A 25,993-nucleotide genomic window follows, 5' to 3' on the forward strand; every position below is an offset into this window, starting at 1 on the left:
AAGTGAACTGAAACAGCAACAAAATCTGGTTGGGCAACAAATATCCATTTTTAAATAGTCTCCCTTTTACGAGCCAAGACTGGAAAGATTCCCACCCCCCCTTATTTTTCCCCATCTATGTAACGTCCTCCTGCTCCATAAGGGAGGAAGGAACACCTGGAAGAGCTATAGAGCCTGCTGAAGAAAACTCCCCTGGTTGCCTCACTGTAGCTGGGATCTGCTGCACCTTCAGATTTTGCCACAGCAGTCAACAATGCAGAAGATGCCTCCTCATCAGTGTGGGATTGCAGCTTCTAAATCAAACACGTTAAAATCATCAGCTGGTTTAAAGCTTTACCAGGACTAGGATCATTCTGCACAGAAAACACTGAGCTTTTAAACACAGGAATATTTTTTTTAGAGGTACAGAGAAACATCAGTAAGAGTTCTGCGTACAAACAACACGGAACAAGGCAACAGAAATAAAATTAAACTTACCGCGAAGTTACATTTTAGAAGATTTTCAAAGCAGTTTGCACATTGGCACCAAGTGTGGCATTTGGGAGACCAACTACAGAGCTCTTAAACCCACCTTGGAGGAGGGATTACTTGGAGAAGTATATTTGGTGCACGCCAATGAGATGAGGAGTCCTCAGCTGCTCTGTCTGAATGGTCAGAGATGTCCTACAGGGCAGCTACATGGTTGGCTTTACAGATATAGGCTTTCTTCATCTGGTGAAGGTTTCTGGACTAGCCCAAGGAGCAAATTAATCTAACATATTGGTTTAAACACTTGTACAAGTACCTCTTACACGGGAATAAATGTGCTTCTTTTTCTACCTTATGCAATTTGGGAAAACATTTAGGCTAACCAAAAAAAATCTCCACGTGAGGCTTAGAGGACAACTAGTAAAAACTTTCCCCTGCAGACAAGGCCACAGCTATTTCCTCAGCTAAGAGCTCGGAATTTGGCCCTTGAACTCAACCGCTGCCCATGTTTGTTTAGGCACAAGCAGTCTCTCGTGGCCTCAGTTTGCTCCTACTAACGATGATAAACCCACCTTCACTGAAAAGGAAGTGGGGTTGGATTTATGGGCAACATTAAACACCACCAAGAAATTCAGAAGTCTCTCATTAGAGCGCCTGAGAAAGTCTTGAGTCACAAACCTGTCCTGCATACCAAGAGCTGTAATGCATTCTGCATTGCCAGTTGGCCTGAAACATAAACAGGCAGGATGTTTCTCTAAAAAGAAGTTAAACACATTTTTCTTCAGAAGGGTTCTGTGGAATCTTGTACTATTTTCCTCTTAAAACTGAAAAGATTCTCAGACTAGACAGTGCTGTTCGATTCTGAGAGACCAAATGAAAACCCTTATAGCAGTTAAATATTGTTATATGAAAGGCATACATATCATCTTTGAGAGAATACTCAGTCTTTTTTCTTCTAATATCACAGAGTAATAGTAAGAATAACCTTTCAGTCTTCTGTATTACTGTTGATATGAATTGCTGGCCCACAACCACATATATTAATCAAAAGATGTATGATTTAATCCCACCCTGCGTAACCAAACAACAGAACATCTCTTTTCCTTCCAGTATCACCAGAAATGAAATGCCATTCCAAATAAACCAAAAAGCCTAGGAAAAAAAGATACATTTTATAATTCTCTTCAAAAATGTGAGTAGGCCTTTAAAGTAGAAGTTTTCTAAGCACCATGGAGACCATTACTACATCTTCTTTTTACATCACTAACTCGTGCTATTTAAGAAACACCTGCAAAATGGGGTTATTCTAATTTATACATTTCTTCGGCCAGTTCAAGCTATTTTGCTGTACGAAAGGGACAAATACATTAAACGTGATTTGTTAAAATAATTTATTGAAAAAAAAAACTTGTAAAGGTTTTTGCAAGCTGAAGGACACAGGAAAATGGAGGCTGTCCTTGAAAGACCTTGGCCGAGAGAAGAAGCAGCATGAAGAAGTCGTGAACAGTTAATTCTTAGCCAATTGTATAACACCACTCTTGCTAGTTAGCGTATATAAAGGAGCCGTTAAGCCTAAATAGAGGTCTTCTGCTCATCAGGCAGTAGTCAGTGCATCAGTCCCCTCAAAAACTCAAGTATTTTTGCTTTTATTACGGACACAGGAACAAAGGTTTACAGAGGGCCCTTCAAAGACAATTAAAACACTTCAAACAAATCCTAAAACATCTCTAACTGAGCTCTGAAGGGATTTCCATAACTATTTAAAAAGACTACCACAAGTTACAGTGGCTTTGCCTTAGATGAACACTGCACACATCTGTATATACATCTGTATATACAGATGTGTGCATAGAATTTATTTTTATATTAAGTTTAGCTTTGTTGAGGATGCAAGAAAGGCCTATCACCACGTTCCAGATGCAGGCTTCCATTCACAGAACTCCATTCACTGCAACTTCCTTCATCCCTTTCTGGAGTTTCTTAAAAACAAAATTCCTGAGCTCTTTTAGATTTGGTTTTCCATTTTCCACGTGACTGGATACATTTTATCTTCTTTCAAGACCATCCTTTCATTCTTGCTCTTAACTCTGTGATGAGTTGGCCCAGAGACGTTATGGCCATTCGTAGAGCTGGGTGTACATGTATCTTCTAATGTTACTTGAAAAACAGATGGAAGAGTATTCTGATGTGCCATATTACTAGCAGCACACAGGAGTCCTTCGTCTACATTTACAGTGGGGCCATATTTTTCTCTTTTTCCACCTTTGTTTGAATACAACTCTGACAGAACATCATCTCTTGAAGCACCATCCAGATGTAGGGAATTTTTCCTGTTCTGAATATCTGAAGTCTCTGTTTCATGAAGTGTATGTTGAGTTTCAGTCTGCATTGCATCAAACTGCTCTCTCAAGTCATATGGTACGTGTTTTGGAACCACTTTATCATTGGCTTTCCTGGTAACGCTTTCACTACATGATTTGCTTTCCATGTAGTTTGACCTAGTCTGAAGCGTGCGATCTGTTTTTGAGTACTCAGCTCCAGGTGGTAGCTCAGAATTCAAGAGGAGAGCTAGGAGAGGAAGGGAGAAAATAGATTAATGAGGAAAACATCAATTTTAGAAGAAAAACTAGGTTCTTTTGTTTGTTTGTTTTAAAGAAGAATTGTAAGCATTGTCAAAATAAGCAGCATATATTTACATTTCTACTGGCAAGCTTATAAATAAGTAGTACTTAACTTTCCACCTGCATTTTCATTACTACTTGCATTAAATCAATATGATCAAAAGAACAACTACAGATTCCAAAATACCTGAGCGGGCATATTTGCTATGGGGAATGTGTCGAAGAGGCGTTTCAAGTCCTTTAGCCATTGTAGCAAGCTTACTGGCAGCATTCATTATTTTCTTTTCAGCTCTGCCAAGAATTGCATAACATGGAAAAAAAGAAAATAAAGTTTAAGGGTAATTCCTTTTCAATTCTGCATTTTTCTTCAAGGTACTGTCAGCGAGAGTTAAAGGATACTGAGAAGCCAGACTGCTCAGCAGTGACTCCACACCAGTCTAAGCAGACTGGCAAAACTTCAGCTCAGACACCATTTGCTTCAAGGTGGACAAACACCTGACCAATGTCTACACGTCTCTTTGAAATCCAACAGTAATTTCCAAACATAGTTGAACTTACCCTTCATATGTCCCATTATCAGTAAGAAGTTGTTGAAGGCAGGTCAAATAGTATTTGCGCATTTTCCGTGCAGTTTCTTGGCGCTCTCTTAAAACCTCTGATTTAATCATTTCAGCGGCTCGCTCCTTACTTTCACGGATATAACAAAGCATATCACCTACAAACACACTTCATTAGTACCAGTTTTCCCTTAGAGGGAGAAAAAGCCAATACCACAAACTGGGATTGTCTAGAAGACCTGAAGCAAGTCAGCAAGGGCCTGGATTTACTTGCCAACATTCCAGGCAAATCCTCATGCCAAGCGTTGCCTACTGGATAAATGCCACTGAAGACGAGAGAAGGGCAATACGAAGCATCAGACAGGGATTTAGCTGTCCAATTCTGCATCTTCAGCAGCAACAGAAAACACTAGGCACAGGGATTTGGGAGGAATGTTGGCTGGTAAAATGTGGGTCTAGGAATTTTGATGGCTGTGCAGCAGACGTTTGGGGACCTGCTGCACTCAAGTAAGACGTGGCACTACACTTAACTCTCTCTCCTCGGCCAGAAGGTTACTGATTAAGCCAGAGGCAGGATACAGCACAAGAGAAAAGCAGATTCTACCTCTGAACAAGCTGCAGGGAAGGTGCGTTTTTTGCTGGAGACACAAGAGCAGATCTCAAAATACACCTTACCACTTTAGAAGACATAATACAGTGCAACAAAGCAAGGATGGCATCACAAGGCTTCACTCATCTCAACTGATCTTGGCTAAGATTACCGTGACAAATCTATTTCTCACATTGATTCTAGTAAGAAGGGAAAATGTACTTCTCACACAATGTGGCTATGAGATTCCCGTGCAAGTTGGCCGAAGGAGGACAAAGTGACCAAGTAAATTATTTTGCTCTCCTAACTTTAGCTAAGATTTTAGTACTTACACTTAATCTTGCTCACAGTTTTCATGTACTGAGCACGCATTTCTTCCAGCCCTTTCAGAGAGTCACAGGATGTACAAGGTTTTGAGACGCCTCCCTTTGACAGTGACCTGAAATGCACGTAAGTCACACTGCACAAGAAAAGCAGCCTGTATCTTAAAAAAAAAAAAAAAATTGGCTCATCTAATTTAAATACCTTGATGGTGTTCCCAGGTCTTTCAGTCTAGTCTTCACCTCTGAGTTTTCTGCAGTTAGAGCTTCTAGAACCTTCTCATTTCCTACAAAAAAAATAGATGCACCATAATTCACTGCACTTCTCTAAATTCAACTTGATTTCACCAGAAGTTATTACATAAACTGTCGTCTCTGGTATAAGAGCTCAATGTCACAAAGTGTCATCAGCAAACGCAGAGTTATTGTGGTAACAAGCACAGAGGAATTGATCACAATATGCTTCAGTGAAGCCTGAATAAAAAAGTCATCTCATATGGTAATTAAATAAGATTAAAGTCCTCATATGCCATTACTAACATCATGCTGGAGGCAAAGCTTGAGAGATAATGTAGTAATGTAAAAACCAAGCCACCATCCTGAAGTATAGAGAGAAACAAGTCATGGCCTTCAGAGATCCTCAGTTTGAGGTCCAAAACTCATTTTGAGCATTTGAGAGCTGTATCCGTGATGATCTTCACAACAGCAGTAGCCTCTGTTTTCATTTACAGACAACTTATTATGCTTCAATCTTTCCTCCAGTCCCCAAGGAAGTTTACATGCTATATAGTTGCAACAAAAGAGCACAGAATAACATTATGCAAATCTGTGCAACTTAACTCACCTGGTCTTGCTCATACATCTGCGAGCTGGCAATAACCTTTCCTTTACAAACATAGAGCATTTTACTCATCTCACTGAGCACAAAATTTATTACAGCAGGCAACAGATTCTTCATTAAAAAAAAAAAAAAAAAAAACAAAAACCTACCCCACACAACACACGCAAACCACAGCCTTTAAGAAGTCACCTACTACCTCCCAACTCTTCTCTCCAAGTTGACCATTTGCCAAACCTGCTTACCGTGTCCCCAGTGACCTTTTGCTGAGGCGTGCTCGAACAATTCTACAGGTCTACTGACCCTCGGGACACAGTTTGAGACCTGTCCTGAACCAGGGCCGTCAACAAGTCCAATCACTGCCATGCTCTAAGGAGAGCCTAAAAAAATTCTGTGAACGCTATTGTGTACAGCTTCAACTGATTAAAACACTCCAGGGAGGATTATTTTCTTGCACAGTCACCGGCATGCTTTCCTTCAGAGAAAAATAATTCTCTCTGTTCTGCTGCTTGAAACAAAGACCTCTGCTGGCTTCAGTACAGCTGAATAAGGGGACAGAGTTCCTCAGTTAGCAGCTGAATGGGAACTGTGCTCAATATGGCATGTTATACTCAAATAGGAAAGAAAAAGTTCCTGAGTACAGGAACAAAGCAGAGCAAGCTTTCCTCCTACAAATCCTCTCAGAAATTCTTATTCCTACCAGAGACAGATGAATCAATATGAACTCTGGGTGAAAAGCCTACATGCAGGGCCCATAAAGAGACTCAAGTGCACGAGTAGTGACAGGTATGGCAAAGGAGTTTAATATGCCTTTGATTTTGATACATTTTACTGCAAGGTTTCATCCTCATTTGTCCAGATTTTACTATGGCCAGAGACTTCTACAAAGTTAAATAAAGTTATAAAGGATGGAAGCTATTATCCTGAAAGGACAACAGAGGTATATAACGCTGCAGCATCCACAATAAAACAAGTATCAATATCAAGTCAGATAATATTGCAAATTGAATAAACTTGCAGCTAAGTCTCAGGGGAAGTTCAGTGTTCACAGGAGGTGATATGGATTTTGGGGCCACCCTGCTCTAGAGGCAGTACAGCTCCAAAGGAGACAGCTAAAGACCTCTGTGGCTTGTACACACATGTAAGTATACGTGTCTATGTGCACACACATGCTTTATCTGTATAAACCTCACAGGCAACAGGATCCACATGTACCCATATTCAAAGAGTATCTGCTACGTGTTCAGTTTTCTTCTAGTCTTTTCCTGATACACACAAGAGTACTAAGGCAATAATAAATGTTTAAAGCCAAGAGAGTTGGAAGAGTTTCTCAGGGAAGGGAAGATCAGTTTGTTGATTTTTTTTTTTTTTTTGGTTGCGGGGGTTGGGGGGGGCTGTTTTGGGCTTTTTTAAGTAAACACACACCTCCCTTCTATCCACTGAAAACTAAATGATGCAACAGCCAGCAAGGCAGATCTACTCAGTTTTATTTGATGACTAACAATGCTAACCTTGGTTTTGCTCTGCTGTAACTTCATTGTCCCTCACAGCAAGCTGAAGATGTTTGAGGGCTATCTGCAGCTTTCTTTTCAAGTGCTCCTGGAAATAGCGTTCACAGCAAAAACCTTCCTGAGACCCAAGGTTCGTTTTTGCATGTTTCTAACCTGTAACAGTCATTGCTAAAAGTTATACATCAACCACCGGACCAAAAAAGGAATCAAGCCCTACCCTACTATTTCCAGTGCTCTACTTAATCTCTCTCTTGCTAGGAAAGCATACAACAGATTAATTAAAATAATCACAAGAGGCTGAAACCCTGTTACAGAAGTGCAGCAACATCTTAACAACTCGTTGGGCCCTCACAGTCTCAATGCACTTGTATCAGTGATGATTTGAGTTTCCAGTCAGTGACACAAGACTTGTAGGTTGAATATTTTTTTCCCCTTGAAAAAAAATGCAACAGTCAAGCTGAGTGTTTTTGAGTCAGCTGAGAGAGACTCTTCCAGCTGGGAAGCCCCACATGTGGCTGAGTATAGTTAAGTTAAAAAATTCACAAAGACTGGGCTACTTCCAGGCGAGCAATGGCTGCTCTCTGTAGCCACGACTGGCAGCTCTAGAGACAGAAGAGCTCTGCTGCCTGTATTGTTTTGTGTTAATAAATGGTTTGTTATTTTGGTGTTGAAGGAATTCAAGCCACACTACAGGCATAGAGCCAAACACTCTCTTGGGTTTTCTTGCTTTATGTTTTTCGGTTGCGTAAGAACTCAAACTAAACAGAAGGCCCCAGAGATTTCTCTGCCTCCCATGAAGTTCTTACCCAGTTACAATGCCTCCAGCTTTGCCATCGTGCATGTGACAATTTTGGGAAGAGCTACAATGCTCAAGTAAATCACCCAGTGACTCACATTTTTTCAACTACATTCTTGATCCAAAGAATCAGAGAAAATACCATGCCAGGTGAGGTATAACCCTTGATGCAAGAATATCTTTTACATGAATGCAGACTTCCTTGTCTTGTCTAATATCAAGAGCAAGTTGTATAACTATAATCAAAGCCCTGACTTAGCATCTTCCGTATACAAGACAGTTTAAAACATACCCAGCTCATCATGATCAACACTGGGTTGCTTATGAGCTATTACACCTGAGGTATTAGTGTTCACATCCACAACACCCACAGAGTATTTACACCTGCAGCACATACAGCAGCTTTCTTCACTCTTGAAGAACGGCTTTCAAAAGCAGAAAGCTACTAGCACTTAATAAAATCAAACCTCAGAGCCTAGCATCAAATCAGTAAGCTGAAGACCAGTACCTTTTGTTGCATGGTTTGTGACTTTAACATACTACAATCTTGTGCAACATCAAATGACCTCACAGTCAGAAGAAATGCATCTTCCTTTATCACCCAAATATTCACTAATTAACTAACTTTGTATTAGAATCATCTGTCAGACATCTACTAAAGACTGCTACTAAGAAGATTAATTTGATGGCACACAATCTCCTAGATTAAAAACAAACCGAATACCTTTGTCTGTTCCAGTTTCCTGCAAGGGTGGCTGCCTTCTTAGCACTTCTGACAGGTGTCCAACGTTGTGCACAGCAGGTCTTGCCCTGTCTCCAGCTTCTCCTTCACCACACTGCAGGCAACAGTATGCTGCTTTATTCACATTAGTTAGTAGCGCTTCGTATTTCTGCAATTGAAAAACAGTTCCTGAAAACCCAATGCATAGCAAAAAATGGTGTTCCACACTATCCTAAAGTAATAAGTAAAAACAAGCAACCCTGGCCACCAAGTAGCTTTAGAAGTTGTAACACAGCTGCTTTAAACTCACAAAAGAACTGTAGATTGCAGTTCAAAGTGGAAGGAAAACATGTACGCTAGCATAGAGAAGTTTTACCTTGTGTACTTCACTGCAGCAGAATCCCTGGCTACCTTAAATTTTATTCTGGAAATGTCAGTATCCTTTAAGATTACTGAACTAAACAGCATCTGTGAATAGTTGGAGGTAAGTTGTTTTCTAAAAGGCATATATAACCAGCAGAAAATGGGCTTGGACCCATTTAGAGCTTCTGCGCTACTATGGGTAGCAGAGGAACAGAAACTTCATCTAGAAAAATTTAACTCCTATTTTGTTATTATGGTAGCATAAGAGAGGACACTACTAGAAATTACAAAGATTTCACTAAATTAGGTGCTTCAAGCCAACCAACATTTTGGAGTTCAAAGGCATATTAAAAACAGTTTACTGAGGGACATTCATCTATTACAGAAGGTGCATTAGGCATAAGAAAAAAACTTCTGATTCTCTTTACCACAGCAATACTAGTTTAAAAGATCACTTCCTGAACAGAAACATATTACCACTAAAAAAAAAAAAAAGTGTGACATTGTCATAAGAAATCACTTCATACTAATTTTTCCCCATCACACTTTTTCTTGAAAAATGAGACAGTTTCTTTCTCTGTTCTGTTCTTGGATAATTCCCCAGCTGCTAAACGATGGGTGGCAGTGCCACTTCCAGTGGGATCCTCTCTATAACAAAACCTTAGATTGCATTGCACTGCAAAAAGAGTAACTTGTCAAAAAAACCCAGAAACAGAAGCTTTTGGACAGAATTCTACATAGCCCCTAAACTCCTCTAAGAGAGGGTACATTGTTTCCCCTCATTGGGCAGATGAGTTAAAAAGGATTTCCTAGAGCCGTAAGTTAAGCAGAAGTATTATTCCCAAGATGGATCAATTTATCATTTATTCAGTTCTACTACAGATAATCTGCAAAAAAGGATTGACTGTTTTCATCTTTATTTTTATCAGAAGGGGAATGAAACTGAGTAACGTGATCCATGATTCCTGTCTAATCACATTACAAACAAAAAGCAACTATGCAAAAATCTACGTTGGGTCTTAATGATACAAGCCACCCAAGAAGTCACAAGGAGCCTTCAACAGGCTCCCAAACTTATGATGGTGGATTCATTTATTTAATTTACAAATCTTGGCATAAAGAATGACTCCTAACCTTGCTTTCTCCTCTTTAAAGATGTCAAGGTGTCAAAGCCACACCTATCCTTTCCCTTTTCACTTGCTAATGGCAGATTGAGCCCTCTTTGACAGTTTTAGATAACTGTTGTTACAAAAGAACCCAAAAGTTGGATTCTCCTAGATACATATTTTATCCTAGGAGAAGACAGGTATGAGCCTGACTTCTCAAATCCCTTTTTGGGTTGGCAGTTAAAATTCACAGAAATATTACCTCTTTCCATTCTTGCTCTTTATTTTCCAGAATTGTGTAAACTGTGGTTCTGTAGGCCTTTTGTAAGCAAGCCTTCAGTTTGTCTTTGCACTGAGGGTTTAATTCAACACGAGTGTCAAAACACTCATCCTTCCAAGAATGCTTACGATGTGTGCACTTGACTAGTTCTTCGTGGATCTCACACAACAAGTACTGGAGCTCAGTCAGAGTCTTCTCCTCATACAGATTAATTTCATCCTGCAGTCTCTTTGTTTCCTGAGCTTCCCATTCTCGCTGCTTTTGATCTAGCAATATCTTTATTTCTGCCTCTTTCTGAATGGAGAGATCATTCTTCTGCTTTGCAAGATCCTCCTTCGCTGTTGCAAGTACCTCTTTAATTCTGTTTTTATGATCATCTAAGAAAGATCGGTAGTCTCTTTCATTTTGCTCCTGTATCTGCAGGATTTCTTCTTGCTTTTCTTTGTTCCACTGAGCACGAGCTTTTGCTAGTTCAGCTTTGATAGCTGCAGGGATTTCTTCTTTCTTTAGCTCCAATTCCCTCTTGAGAGAAACTACCTTTTCTTCAAGTTCTTTAATTCTTGGTCCAGATTTCTCTGTACTCTCATGTTCTTTTTTCCATTTCTCTTCAGCAACTGAGAGAACTAGGGCTAACTGGTGAGTATAGAACACAGTCACTAGGAATATATACATACATTTATATATACATAAAATATAACCATGGGTCATTATCAATCTACTGGAGATGACTTGCAAATTATTTAATAAAATATAAATCTGCATAAGTAAAAAGCCCCTATCAGAACTAGGGTACACTAGAAACATTTCTCCCTAATGATTCCCCACCTATGCCTGCATTCATTCCTCAGCAATATATGGGATCTGGGAGACTGAAGAGTTTATCAATACTTATATAAAAGTATTTTGGGCTACCTGCTTTGCTGCAGTCTTTTCGTGTTCTTTTTCCCATTTTTCTTGTTCTATCTTTAGATTTACTTTGTATTCTTTGAGATCTGTTAATTCTTGCAACCACCTGGCACGAGCTTGGGTTAAAGCTGCATCTACCTATAAGAACATAAAAAGCCCCTACTTCAGTCACCACCACCGAATACATTTTTATTACTATTTTTATGTAGTAGTGAAAGAACAGACTTTAGCTTGTCTGCTTATGTTTAAAGAAATTAAAATAATCAGACAGCAGTGTCTGATGCATTTAATAATGCAAAAATGATACCAAAATGATGAATATTAAATTTATTTTTCTTAACAAAACGGTATCAACTCTAAATAATTTCTGCTCAGCTCTGTTTAAAATGACTGCAAAACTTGTCCAACTGTGTTAAAAATTAATAGCTAGAAAACACAATGCTATGGCTTATTCAGAACATTTTTTTTTTTTTTACAAAAATATTTCTCATATAGCAAATGTCAACCACTAAGCAGAAAGTTAGTGGAAGAGAATACATTTTTTTCAGGTGACTTAGTTGCACATGGCTGTTTTACAGGCTCCAGGCAGACAGAACAATTATTTGTTACCTGGCTGGTAAGATTTTTACGGTATTTATTTTCCAGTTCTATTTCAAACTCTTTAAAGGCCTCCTCAGAGGCCATTTTTTCTTTCAGAGCCTTCTGGATCTGCAGCCTCTGGTCTTCAATAATCCGTTCTAACTCTGTAGCTGAAGCTTCATCCACAACTGTCACTTGGTCAGTTTGGCTGCTGCAGTCATTATATTCAACTACAGTTCTTCTAATTTCTTCCAGCCTACTTTGCCATTCTCTTTCTATTTTTGCAAAGACTTGTTCTTTGTTCTAGGGAAAAAAAATATTTTTTAAGAAAATTTCCCTAGTGTCTAAATAGCTCGAATTTCACTGGTATTTAACAAACAAAACTCTATTTACAACAATAATCTCCTCTAACAGGAAAACAGAAAATCTATGCTTAGAGAGCAGTTTGCTGGAGAACAAGTTGTTTTTCCTTAACATCACAGATTTCTTCTATGGGATAGGATACACACAGAACTTTTATACGATAATATAAACAACAGAAAGCATAACCACTCATTCAGGTATCAGAGTGGAAAACTCCAGCATATTACCAGCTTCAACATACAGGACATTCTGCATGTCACTTAACAACAGGGGGGTGTCCAAAACCTTAAGCATGTGCAATACATACTGACTCCTTCAGAGGTTCCTAAAGTGACAGATCGTTAAAAGCCACCCCAAAGGGCAGAATAAGAGTTTATAAGTCTGTTTTCAGAAGGAGAACTTCCATGTAGAAAAACAGACGAAGAAAAAAAAATTTGAACCTGCCCTGGTCTATATTCCACACCTCTTTTTCTTCCTTCTCCCAACGAACTTTGGCTAGTGCAATTTCCTCTTCAACCTGCTGTTCTTTTTCTTTCAACCACCGCCTCTTTGCTGCCATCATAGAATTACTGTGCTTCTCTTCAAGTTCAGTCCTCAGAAGCTTAAGAGAGTTTTCTTTTTCTTCTAGTAGCTGTTTCTTGAGCTAGGAAAAATAAATAAATAAATGTAATATATTCTCCGAAGGATAATAAAGTGGTCTGGTACAAAGTGACAAGAATACATGAATCACCATCCCTGGACGTGTTTAAAAGACATGCAGATGTGATTAGGGGCATGGTTTAGTGGTGGACTTGGCAGTGTTAGATTTATAGTTGGACTTGATGATCCTAAAGGTCTTTTCCAACCTAAACGATTCTGTGAAGAAAGCTTGTATTGTCATTGAGGTTTTTGGAAAATGTCTCACAAATAAAACCTCACACTGCTGACTGGACAGTTATCAAGAGTCAAAATTAGGAAGTTGACTATGTGAAAGTGAATAGCTATTGGAAATATTCTACAATATTTTAAACCCCAGAATACAACAGCAGGTTAATTTAACAACCAATAGGTCACATTCCTTTTCTAATACAGCTGCCATCTCTTCCAAGTACCTTCCCCCTAACATCTACAAAGTTAAATGCTTATGCATATTACATCTTAAAAACAGTCTGAAATGATACGGTTTACAGGCATTTCCGTTAGTACCTTTTCTTCTTTCAGCTGCTGCTCTTGCTCAAATTTCTGCCTTAAAGTAGCTTCCAAGGCATCCTTCTCCCCACAGACTCCAATGTAACATTCCTTCACCGTAGTCATCTCTCTGTTCAGCTCCTCTATGTTAGCCCTTCACAGGACAGATTATTTATTATCAATCAGTCTTTACATTCACAGGACAGCAAGTCTGTTCTACAAAAGAAGTGTAACTAGCACTGAGGGCCAGAGATGAAATACAAAACTTTAGGCAAAAGTGGAAAAAATGGTAAGTCTTACTTTAACTGCGACATTGTCTCTTCATAAGCTTGAATAAGCTGCTGTTTTTCTGCAGCACATCTCTCCATAAGATCTTTCTCAAAATGTGCTTTTGTATCCTCATGATGTTGCTGATAAGTCCTTTCACACCTAAAATTTCAAGAAAGGAAAAGAATGCCTAGGTTTCTTCCATTTTTTTAAAGGGGGTTCAACTCTTCCGTAAGTAAGAAACTAGGTTTCTAATGCTGACCTCTTCTTGTACCAGATAGCTGGTACAGGATCATAAGTGCAGGCTAAAATTTCACAAATAGAACTAAATTGAGTTAACAAACTTACCTGTCAATGGCTTCTTGTTTATCCTGATCAAAATCCTGAACCATCATTCTCATCTGAGAACAGAGATCTTGATTTAAACTTTTCAGTTTTTCCTCATTTTCTTTCAGTTCTTTAATAGTCAAACTATGGTTCTGGACAAACAAAGGTAAAGTAATAGGCGGGTTGTACACAATCTTTTCTAGTTGCAAGTTTTAGCACAGAGGGGTTTTTTTTGTGGTGTTTTTTTTCCCAGGGATAAGCACCATCTCTGTCTTACCTCAACTTCTTGCAGCAAAGCTTCATTAGCCTTTCTGAGTCTCAAAACTTCTTCCTTAAGAGTCTCAGAGGCTGAAGGACTGGCCACCATACTATCATTCCAATTTGTGACAGGCTAAAAGTAAACAAGAGTAAGATGTTAAAGCTGTCAAAAAAATTTGTACTTGAAAAAAAAAAACAAACCACAAAACACAAAGGAAATTATTGCACTGTTATTCTAGATGAATTCTTGAAACTCATATCATCATGAAGGATTAAATCAGCACACACACGATGTGTTTGCAAGCTGAATTACTATTATCGTCAGAGAGAGCACACTTCTCAACCATATTATATTCCTCTCCCACATCCAAGTCACAGTGTATAGATTACAAGAGCAGATGCTACAAGTCTGATGAATTTATAGAGCTAAGGTGGAGAGAGAGGCAATATCAGATATTCCTTGTTGATCAAATTACATAGTGAATGCTCTCTGACGGCGATCTGTTTAACCTTCCATTTGTATAACCTAATGATAATATCAGCTTTCTCAGCAAAATTACAAGGTCATTTTGGCTAAAGAAAACCTACTTTCCGCAATCAAATTTACTTCTGAGAAATACAGAATGGCCATTACGTGCTATCAAGCAAGTAAGCACCCTATCAGAACTCACCTAGTAACACTCACGCTGCCCAAGTTCTGCTGTTCTGTTTGTTTCTTTTTCAAAGATACAAACAATGGATCATCCAAGTTACCTTCCTTAACATCAAAGACAGATCTATGTAGCTGCTATGAATACTTAGCTGTGAGAAAATTCTTTGGTCCATTTTCATAAGAAATATAAATGTTGGTTTCATTCACCAAAATCTAGTGCATCTTTACTTTTAAAAAAAGTATAAAAGAACAAACCTCTGACCCTTTCGATGCTTTTTCTGCTTTCAACAACTGTTTGTATTCTTCTAATGTCTTCTGGCAATCTTTAAGATCATTTTGTAATCGAGTAATCTGGCTTCTCTTCATTTTATTACTGCTCAACAAACGTTCCAACTCAGCTTTTAATTCTGCAATTATTTCATCTTTAGAGAGCTCTTTAACGATGTCTCTGTTCAGTTCACTGTTAGGGAAGACATAACCAGTTCAATAGTTAAAAGACAACAAACATTTATCTGAAAGGTGGCATCAGCAAAGAGAAGAGCAACTAATGCTCAAAAATACAGATGTATAAGAGGTACCAGTAAAAAGAAGAGAACACTAATACAAAAGCCATATGCTTTTTCATCAAGTTGCAATTAATGTACAGAAAATAATCCAAGGAACAGCAACACAGTCCCTATAAAATCTGAAGATCATCTAAGCAGCTATTAGGCATCCAATTTATGGTATCAGTTGTTTCCCAGATTACCTGGCAATACAAACAGTATTTCCAATCTCTACCGAATACTACATGTTGATCCAGTAAGATCATCTTTTACACATCACCTGTATAATTTCCTGAGGATTTTAGATTTTTCTTTCAGTAAGAATCACTCAATACCTGCAGAACTTTGGTTTCTTCCCACTGATTTTCTTAATTCCCAAATCGACATAGGAATCACTCAGATTTGCATGCAGCTCTCCACCTGCATCATTCAAAAATACTCCAAGCTTGGCAGCAGATTCATACAAAGAGATTTCTTCCTTCAGTTCCATTAATTCTTCCTTGAAGAGATAAAAATATTAAACTAAGCAGAGAAACTTCAAGCAAACTAATCAGGCCCATGACAACTCTTCCAAAGAAAACAAATACACAGAACTGTTATTTCTAAATATAGTTGTATTTAGCTATACTTACTTGAATAATCTGGCATTAGTTTTATTTATTTACACTATCACTATTGATACCTCCAGCAAAGCATATGTTAAAACTACAAATTATTTTCTCTTGTTCAGTATATTCTATTCTTCATATTATAGTTCACATATGAAGTATTATTTCTTTTGTTTTTACTTCTTTTCTCCTGCTGCTCTTGTATAGTAAAATGGATGACAACAGAAAAGTGCATAGAAGGAAAAATAGCCTATTACATTAGCACTCATCAGGATGCATAATTTCCAAGATTACTTAAGCAGTTTGAGTCAAATATATTCCATTCCCTTTTGCCGATAAAAGGCAAATTTCAGAACACATCTCCAACTATCCCTGTAGTCTAAGTTATGAAATACCCAGCAGATAGAATTTACGTTTTTCATTTTCTATAAGCAGGTTAGATAGATGTGTATCAGATTTGTGCCAATACATATAACTCACTGTGTTTTAAAGAGGGGAAAAAACAAGTCCAACATACAACACTGGGGGATGAAATAGTGAAAGAAGATGAGCTTGTTTCATCAACAAATAGTTTCAACTAAGCAACCTCTTAGCTATAATGCCCACCCCCTCTAAAACCAAAACAGTAAAATATTTAATGAAATAAGTTTACCTGCAAAGCCTTGTTCATGTTATTGCTTATCAGGTGTGCAGACTGAGCCTGTTGCAATTGAAATCGTAACTGATTTGTCTCCTGCATGGAGCCTATTGCAGGAAAGAAAAGGGAGACAAGAGGAAGTCATAAATATGCAAGAAAGAGTATGCAATCTGAAAAAAAAAAGATCACTGTTCAAAATAGCAATGTAGATTCTGATAATAGGCTTTAGTTTTGTTTCTATTTCCCTGATATCATAACAGAAAATAAAAAAAAAAAGGGAGGCAAGAATACTTTTGCGTGAACTGAGTTGGTGAAAAACACTACAGGTCTCCAAATCAAACTGGAGTTTGTTTTAAAGTTTGGCGGCTTTATCTTTTTCAGAATTTTTATTAGTGGCTTTAAAATAAACACCATAAGGAGCAAGATGTGCAAAGAGTTTGTTTTTCTTGTAGCTCACCAGAAATAAAAATGGGCTTGTGCAATTGTGCCAGAAGTTTAGCAGGAACAGGACCACCTTCCTCCCCAGGTGAAACATTTACCTTCATCAGCTTACCAGCTTATTACTGATTTAAGACATTTGATGAATATAGCACAGAAAAAAAATGGCATTTCTTAAACTGGCAGGTGCACTTCTTAAAATTTATAATTACTTGTTTACCACAGAACACAGATTCAATATGGTTTTTTGCGTTCTCTATCCTGACACTCAGAATCTCTAGAGAAATTTTTCTTCCAGACTACTTCAGTTCTCAAACAGAACATGTTCTTAAATTATGATCCAGGAAGACAGACATTTTGTTCAGTTAAGATGTTTGGATTCCATGAAAATAATTCAATGTGTAAAGGTAGGCACAAATCAAATACATAAAGAGCAGAGTATTTCACATGCTTTTCCTCCAGATATACCAGTTCCCAGTCACAAAAACAATTATTTTCTTATGGAGATTTTGATTTAGGATGGTAATTCAAGTCAAACGCCTAACAAAAATAAGCAGCCTGCTCATAAAGGCCATTATTTAGTCCAAACCTAAGTTTACACAGCACAAAATTAATATAAAAATAGTTTAATCACTGTTGTTCGGGGTTTTGAGGGTGGTTTTTTTTAGGTGGGGCAGAGAGGTATGACTTATTTTATTTTTACTGGTTTTTTACACTTCAGCCTAGGCAACTAAGCTTCATTAGGTCTGACTAATACACTGCATAGGAAACAGTGTAGTACACATTCAGCTTGATGTTGACTCCATTTCAACAGGAATTTAGATGCGCAATTACATACTTAAAAAAGTTGGAGCCATTTCTGCAAGAAAAGAAAGTATGAGTTAAAGGCTGACCTGTTTGTAGTAAGTTAGCACACTGCTTTTGGCTTTCTTCTAGGCTTCTTGTCAGTCGATTGATTATTTCAGTTTTTTCACATTTTGTTTCTTCCAGCATTTTTTCAAGTTGCTTAACATGCTCTCCTAGATTTTTGCAAAGCTCTTTCTAGGAAGAGAGATTATTTTTACTCATGTTACAAACACCCAGCCATCTAGGACAGCTTTGAATATAGAAGGACTCAATATGTACAAGAGGGAGGAGAAAAAGAATCAGAAACCTAAAGAGGTAGAGGCCAGCTACATGAATTACTGTACAAATACTACCCTTGGTTGAGAAGTCATCTCTCTCAACGAAGTTATCACCAGGAAACAGTAAGTATACTTGTATAGAAACATATATGGATGTGAACCATTTCATACTTCCTCGGGCAGTTAGTTTTCAGCACATCAGACTACCCCCTGTAATTAATCACAGTCTCCTGAAGCAAAATCAAGCCTCCATAATTTATATTAAGGCTGAGCTTAACTCAATATGGTTTAAGTAGGCTTAAGCCAAGCTAGCACTTTCCAATGCTCTGCAAAAGGGGAACTGTACTTTTTTCACATGCTGTACAAAGCACACCTTCATATGGCATTAGTCAGTCACCTACACAGACCCAGGAGCACTGTATCTCGCGTCTTTACACCTTTTAAATTTTCTATTTTCTCTCAAAAACAGATCTATCCCTAAATACTCTAAACACACTATCACAAAACTTTTTTTGCAGTAGAGGCAAAGCTGTGTTGCAGTACTAATAGACAGAAATTTAGCAGTGCATTCTTGTTTCCAAGCAAGAGCTAGTTACCTCTGCAAGCATACAACTCATTTTTTATGCATATTTGAGACAAGAATTATAGGCTCAGAATTAAAGTAATTTTAATTCCATTTCCTTTATGTGAAAGAAGGGGATAATTTATTAAGGTTGCCTAGACTACACTGCTTGAATACTTCCAGTACAGTAACAGACTCTTATTACATATCAGGTAGAATAATTAAAATAAGCTCTATAACCTTATGACACAATCCATATCAACCTCCATCTTAAAGCCAGACTTTTTTCCCCTTCTCCCTCCTTTTAAATCTGTACTTCTAAAATAAAGTGATTGCTCAGCAGTTAGGAGTCCTTGATCATTTTAAGACTAAAGCCTGGTGACAGACTGTTTAATAAACAGCTTTTCTTGCAGAAAAAATATCACATAATTTCTGAATTACTTCTTTTTCTTTTCCCCTCAGATTTATTTGCCAGTACTCTTTCAAAAAGAGGTTGCACACAGAATGAAAGCTCAAGAGAGAAACTAAGACAATGAATTCCTGCCTCCTCTGCATCTGTTATGAACACACACACACAATCTGAGCTCACAACTGCCTGGAGATATTTATAAAAACATACCACGTCTGCCTCATAATATTGAGGTTCATGTAGCATTTCCTGTCTTTTTGCTTAGCACTTCCAGAAGGAGCTATGAGAATTATATGTCAAGAAGTGCAGTTTAAGAAACATGGGGAGCTCTACAGCCTCTCCAATACAGCACTTAACATCCTAAAAGAATCCCTCACCTCGTCTCGGAGTGCAGATGTTGTAGTATCAAGTTTCTGCTCTAATGACAATACTTGCTTTTCATACTTCTGCTTAAGCGCTGAAACAATGGCCTCGTGTTGTTCCCTGGCTCGCTGAAGGGCATCTGATCTCTGAAGTTCTAACAGCTGCTTCTGCATGCTTTCCATGGCTACCTCTGCCACTTTGGATTGCTTCAATATCTGCAGGAACAGTATTAGAGTAGCTCCCAGTTACATACATTTCACTTTAGTTTCCATATTCTGTATATCAGTTCAGCATTTTTTGTGCAAAAGCTGCTAAAAATCTCCAGATAATGCCTGGATTCCAATGCAAGCTATTTTCCACCAATGCATCCTATTCATTCATTACATATTCAGCTTCTGCAATGATCATGAACAGTGTTTCAAGAGACTGCCATTTATGTTTAATGCAAATGCACCACAAATATAACTGTGGAGATCTTCTAGAGCTAACAGGTTAAATACATTTAGAGTACCTGCTCCTCATTGGTAGTAAGAGTCTGAATCCGAGTTTCAAGGGCCTTTATTTGACCTTCAAGATGCACTTCCCGTTCCTTTCCATCCTGGTAGAGTTTCTGAGACTCATGAAGACTAACAGCCAAACCATCCTTTTCATCTTGAGAAAGACATAATAATTGTGTGAGACAAATGGCCAGCCACCCAACAACTTCATGGAACGTGACTGTTGAGGTCCCCTGCGCTACAGAACCATTCGCTATGGGCTCGCTGTCTCATACTCAGACACAGCAAAAACATTCAGTGAAAACAAGCCCCATTCTGTCAGCACTAGGAAGCAGCATCATCCCTTACACCACTTAAAGAGAGAAACAAAATAATTCCCCTGGAGGAAGACCCAAAACACAGCAAAATGGCAGACAGTTGAAGTTTTCCACCTCCTTTGCTCCTTTTGCATTCTAAATTCTTTCAGCTCACAACTCCTTTTTGTGTGTTTTTAATGGCTGGCACATGGGGACTCTGGAATAAAATGGTGGTCTTGACAATGCAACAGAAGTTAAGACAGTTATGCAGTCAGGCACTGATTCAGAGAATTTTCTTTAAAACAATGTTGAGGGACAGTTAGGTCTGCATAATCCCAGATCAAGTTTATAAACGTGATCATTACTTACCAAGACACCACCTAAAGCAAAGTTTCAGAATAAAAATTTGCCACATATGAATAAAATATAAGAACTGGAGATCTGTACAAAAACATTTTACCTTTGATCATTGAAAGCTGATGATTCAGATACCTAATCTGCTGTGCACTCTTTTCTAGCTTTTCGTTAAGTTCTTCCAATTGTCTCTCTCTTGCTTTATTTAGAACTTGAAGCTGAAGAATCTGCATATTTTCTGAAGCATCTGCCAAATTTCAAATAGCATACAGACAAGTCAGCACAGTCAATTAACCAAGACAGTCATGGTTGTAAGCAATTCCTGCCTCAAGACACTTCTTTCATACAGTGCCAAATTCACTGTTAGTTCACAAAATCACATAGTCTCTAATTCATGTTTGATTCACATCACTTGAGCTGCTCTGGTAGCAATGGCTGAAGAATTGTAGAAACTACCAATGCAATTCAAACCTAACAGCAAGCCCAGACAAGCGTTTACGTGTTGTGAATTCACACAGTCTTGTGGCAACTATAAATTTTCAAGACGCCTAACAAGCAAAGTAGTTATGTTATTTGAAATGTACCTAACAGAAAAGCCCAACATGGCACCAAGCAAAGTATGTTTCCTAAGATAGAGCTAGTCATTATCTTCCACTATCAGAAATGATACAAAGTGCAAGCAAGACTTAAGATCAAGCCTTCAGAAATAATTTTGTTCGGTCTCACCAGTCAAAACTGCATTATTAATAGCCTGAAACTCATATACATCAACCAAATGAGAGCTGATTTCTAGATAAAGTGGAAAATAAAAAAACCAAACCAAACTAAAATGTAAGCTTGGAGCAAAACAAAAGATCATAGACATCAACATATTTTTAACTGTCCTCTTACTGAAAATCTACGGAAATCAACAGTTTTTCTGTCGCTGTTTTCCAGTGGACTTCTCACACAAACTTATTACAAGCCTAATCAGCAAACGCTTACTTTCATTACCGCCCAAGAATTCCTGTTCCGAGTCTTCAAACACCTCATTTCTCCTGGCTCCTTCTTGCATCGCTGGAATTTTTTGATTAATGCCATTTTGGTATGGTTTATAAGTTACTTTGTAAGACTCTGGTGACTGGCCACGCACATCAGTTGCAACAAACTGCTGTTGTGACAATACACACATAAGAGGAAATAAATTAAAATTATAATTGTAGTCTTGTTTGACAAAAATATTTTTTGTTTCACAGGCTGACAGTGAGAGCTCCAAGAGCTCTTCATTTTCAGGCTTGAATCCAGCACACCCTTTAAGTGTAACAAATTTTCATGAAAGCTTCCACTTTAGGAGTAGAGTAAGCACACACTGAAGTGAACAACCACCATTTTACCTCATGGAATTCTACCTAGCAAACAAGAGCTAAATTAAAAAACCCCGAAACCATGCACATATGAAAATCCAGTTATTTAACACTCTGTTGTTTTAGCATGCAAAATAAGACTACAGAAGCCTCCCATCACTGTTTAAACAGATCATAAAAGACTGAAAGCATTTAGAAATATTACTACCAATAGTTAAAGATCTGTGAAAATTTTTCCAAAAGAGGCAGAAATCACATCAGCATCTGAAATACCTTAACGTGTTCCTTTGGAGCATCTGGAAAATTTAGTATTTTACTTTGTTGACTGTTAAATTCTGATTTATGGCCATTTGTATATGGCATGAAGTTTTCTGGAAGATGATAGACATTGTTCTGTTGGTAGCAACTTGGAGCATTAAACTCATCTCCACCAAGATACACATCATCAGGATCCCCTTGACTGTTCTGGCCATAGTAATCTTCTTTAATGTCATATAAATGTCTCTCCTCTTCACCATTACGTAGGCCATTCCAATTCTTTCCGTGTTTTTCAACACGATCACTTTGCTGGTCATGCAAGAATTGTTCAGGGTACAGATTTTGCTCTTGTTCATAACCCTATGAATGGATAAGACATTCAGAATTGCTCACTCAAAACACAGATTTTTCCCCCTCATCCTTCCCTTTTCTCAGGTTACCATCCCTCAAATCAGAAATACTTCAAATGAATAGCAAAACACATCACCTACATGAAAAATATTTCTCTAATGAATTTAAATAATATTTAGCATGTTATTACAAACAAGCACATCCTACTGATTACATCACTGCTCTCACATTTTGAGGATCACTTAGCAATGGATGATCATTCCACCTTCCATCATGATTCCCAGGTTCATGGGATCTGGAGAAAGACAAACAGCGTAACTACGTACTTAAAATTTCAGGGGGATTAAAAAAACAAACAAACAAACAAAAAAACCCCATCTCTTTGTTAAATAAAGTGACACCTGGTTTGTTTCTTATGGAACACAAACCATACTGCAAACTGCACTACAGCTCCCCTTGGATTGCTTTTACACACTTTATCAGATCAAATTTCGCTCTGTTCTCAAAAGCACAACATAAACAATTAAAAGTGGTGCAAAATGCCTTACTGCTCTTCAGTCTCGTGAATGCTACAGTCTGAATAGCTGGAGAGCTGGTCTCCACTGTCCTCTAGCATATCATGGGGAAGGTCTGTCAATAGTTGTTGCAACTGTAACAGAACAAACAACATTCATTATATCCTTTTTCAAAAGAATGCATACAAGTTCAGTCCAAAGAGAGGGACGGGTGAAACCAGCCCCTTGCACAAAAACCTGTTTTTCTTCCTCCATTGAAAAGTTTACAACACCAGAATTCACAGAGAGTTATACCACAGAATGCTTAACAGATTAGAGTAACAACCTAACGATTTTTCTGGCAAACCCTTCTTAACAAAACAGCTGTACCAAAAAAGGAAAGGGAAATTCTACCAGACAGACATGTCCCAGCACAGACTGCTTTTGAAGAATGATTTGCAAACTAATCATGCCAAGTTTTTTCCTCCATAAATCCCAGGCAAGAGAGGTCTGAACATTCAAAACTTTCAAATGAAAGAGAACTATTGCTTTCCAAGTATTTGCAATAAGCGAGAAAGCTGTCAAGAAATAAAAGACATCAGCCTTTTGCATATCATCTACCATATCAGCAAGGAATAACAGTCTTCCAGACACCACACACAATGTTGCAAGACTCTTAAGACACAGCATGTCAGTACCTCTTCACTTTTTATACCACTCTAGCAAAGCACAGTCTGTACTCTGTTCTGCTCCTACAAAGACATCATAATTTTTATAAAAAAATTTAAAAAGAAAAGTGGAAGAAGACAGATATACAAGCGTTCAGATTAAATAATTTGTTCTTTTTCACCTCTTGTTCTCTTGCATAATCCTCTTGATCATAGTCTTCATCTTCATGTTGAGTTTGTAGAGCTCCACTATCAAAGTCAATGGACATTGTTTTCTAATGAGGTTTTTGAATATCCAGCAAAACCTACCACAAGACAGGAAAGCATCACACATGAAGAAAAGCAGGGAGGGGACCAAAAAGTACCACCCTCTGTATTGAATTAAGTAACCAAACATACACAAAAAAATATTTTTTGAAACAAATATTGCACATTATCTATATAATTCACTTGAGCTCTTGTTTATTAGCATATTCAATGCTACTCATTTCTAAGAGGTTAGCATTTAAAACAGATCATTTGTGCTTTTCATAAGCAGACATTATGAAATCATTGTCACTTACAACCACACGTTATTTTCAAGTTCTATCACTGTATGCTATACAAAGACTGATACGTACTAATAATTACATCCACTTCTAAATCTTGCTTCATTTATTTCTGCAGTATAACTATATTTTGCCCTAAATACTGAAAGTATGCTGCTGCTTGTGCATTTAGATAAGGCTGTGATAAGAAAATAGGGTAAGTGTCATGGAAACAGGAGAAGCATCATGTCGGTTTCACATTTAACCACTTAATGAAGAGGCTCAGACTTGTCTGCACCGAGTTCACAGTAAGCTACGGTGCATAAACGCTGGCCCACATTTATTTGCAAGGTAAGTTACTCCCTGATGAAGGGATACACCCAACAGGCAGGTGTGAATGGGAAAGGACTGATTTTACAGAGTCTGAGCGTGCAGGTGCAGCACCTGCTGGAGCCTTCACTCAGTATCAGGCAAGTTTCACAAGGGCATTGTCCCCAAGTTAAGAAACATAACATGTCATATACTTTCCTGTCTTTACAGAACCCACCTGCCCATGGACACTCAAGGCTGGTGGGAATCATAGAATCACCAGGTTGGAAAAGACTCACTGGATCATCGAGTCCAACCATTCCTATCAAACACTAAACCATGCCCCTCAGCACCTCATCCACCCATGCCTCCAGGGAAGGTGAATCAACCACCTCCCTGGGCAGCCTCTGCGAGTGCCCAATGACCCTTTCTGTGAAGAATTTTTTCCTAATGTCCAGCCTAAACCTCCCCTGGTGGAGCTTGAGGCCATTCCCTCTTGTCCTGTCCCCTGTCACTTGAGAGAAGAGCCCAAGTCCCTCCTCTCCACAACCTCCTTTCAGGTAGTTATAGAGAGCAACGAGGCCTCCCCTCAGCCTCCTCTTCTCCAGGCTAAACACCCCCAGCTCTCTCAACCGCTCCTCATAAGACTTTTCTGCAGGTTGGAAGGGACCTTAAAGATCACCTAGTTCCAACCCCCTGCCATGGGCAGGGACACCTCCCACCAGACCAGGCTGCCCAAGGCCCCATCCAGCCTGGCCTTGAACCCCTCCAGGGATGGGGCAGCCACAGCTTCCCTGGGCAGCCTGGGCCAGGGCCTCAGCACCCTCATAGTGAAGAAATCCCTCCTCGGGTCTAGTCTAAATCTGCCCCTCTTCAGTTTAGACCCATTCCCCCTCGTCCTATTACTACAAGCCTTTGTAAACAACCCCTCCCCAGCGTTCCTGCAGCCCCTTCAGGCACTGGAAGGCGGCTCTACGGTCTCTTCGGAGCCTTCTCTTCTCCAGGCTGAACAACCCCAACCCCTAACACCGCAACCACGCGCCCGTGCAGCCCGCGAACAGCGCCTGCGGGGGGGGGGGGGGGGGGGAAGGGGGAGAGGAAGAGAGGAGACGGGAGCAGAGCGCGGCCCCCCGAGCCTCACCTGAGCCGCCTCCTCCCCCCACGGCTCCTCCGCGTGGGCCCCGGGCGCGCGCCCGCCGCTCGTTCGAACGCGAGCGCGCGCGGCCGCGGGAACGCGCCCGGCCCTCCGATTGGCTGAGGGCGCGACGCCACGGCGGTGCCTCCCCCCCCCCCCGCCCCACTTCCGGCGCAGCCGGAAGTGGGGCGGGGGGGGGGGAGGCACCGCCAAGGCGGTTGCTTGGCAACGCGCGCAGAGACGCTCTGGGGAGGTCAAGGCTGGGCCTCACGGCCGCGAAAGCTGGAGCGTGTACCAGCATCTCCCCAGTGGCCTCAGGCTGCGCTAGGGAGGGGTCAGAGTGTGTATCAGGAAAAAGTTTTTCGCAGAAAGGGTCATCGGGCGCC

At 39.2% G+C, this 25,993-nt stretch overlaps 1 protein-coding gene across 1 annotated transcript; it reads right to left on the minus strand.

The window, feature by feature from the left end:
* Positions 1-1,842: 1,842 nt before the first annotated feature.
* On the minus strand, positions 1,843-25,641 carry CEP152 (centrosomal protein 152). Its single transcript, XM_069866692.1, has 27 exons — positions 25,614-25,641; positions 23,819-23,941; positions 23,023-23,123; positions 22,703-22,769; positions 22,139-22,483; positions 21,507-21,672; positions 20,629-20,769; positions 19,887-20,026; positions 19,390-19,590; positions 17,811-17,958; positions 16,495-16,586; positions 15,570-15,733; positions 14,945-15,149; positions 14,057-14,170; positions 13,801-13,931; positions 13,486-13,614; positions 13,204-13,339; positions 12,482-12,661; positions 11,686-11,958; positions 11,083-11,214; positions 10,153-10,803; positions 8,425-8,590; positions 4,761-4,842; positions 4,568-4,674; positions 3,648-3,804; positions 3,277-3,380; positions 1,843-3,036 (listed from the first exon to the last, which is right to left on the minus strand). The coding sequence occupies exons 2-27, from the start codon at positions 23,903-23,905 to the stop codon at positions 2,474-2,476; spliced, it is 4,782 nt and encodes a 1,593-aa protein (XP_069722793.1). The 5' UTR covers positions 23,906-23,941; positions 25,614-25,641; the 3' UTR covers positions 1,843-2,473.
* Positions 25,642-25,993: the final 352 nt, after the last annotated feature.

This window comes from Phaenicophaeus curvirostris, chromosome 12, assembly GCF_032191515.1.
Source record: "Phaenicophaeus curvirostris isolate KB17595 chromosome 12, BPBGC_Pcur_1.0, whole genome shotgun sequence".
Lineage (NCBI taxonomy): Eukaryota > Metazoa > Chordata > Aves > Cuculiformes > Cuculidae > Phaenicophaeus > Phaenicophaeus curvirostris.

Bases quoted from the DNA above. Each gene is read 5' to 3' on its own strand.
- CEP152 (XM_069866692.1), bottom strand. From the start codon at position 23,905: ATGTCCATTGACTTTGATAGTGGAGCTCTACAAACTCAACATGAAGAT. The intron at 22,770-23,022 runs GTAAGGCATTTT...GTCTTTCTCCAG, and splicing joins ATTCACGAGACTGAAGAGCA to ATCCCATGAACCTGGGAATC. The intron at 13,615-13,800 runs GTAAGTTTGTTA...TTGAAATTTTAG, and splicing joins AAACAAGAAGCCATTGACAG to GTGTGAAAGGACTTATCAGC.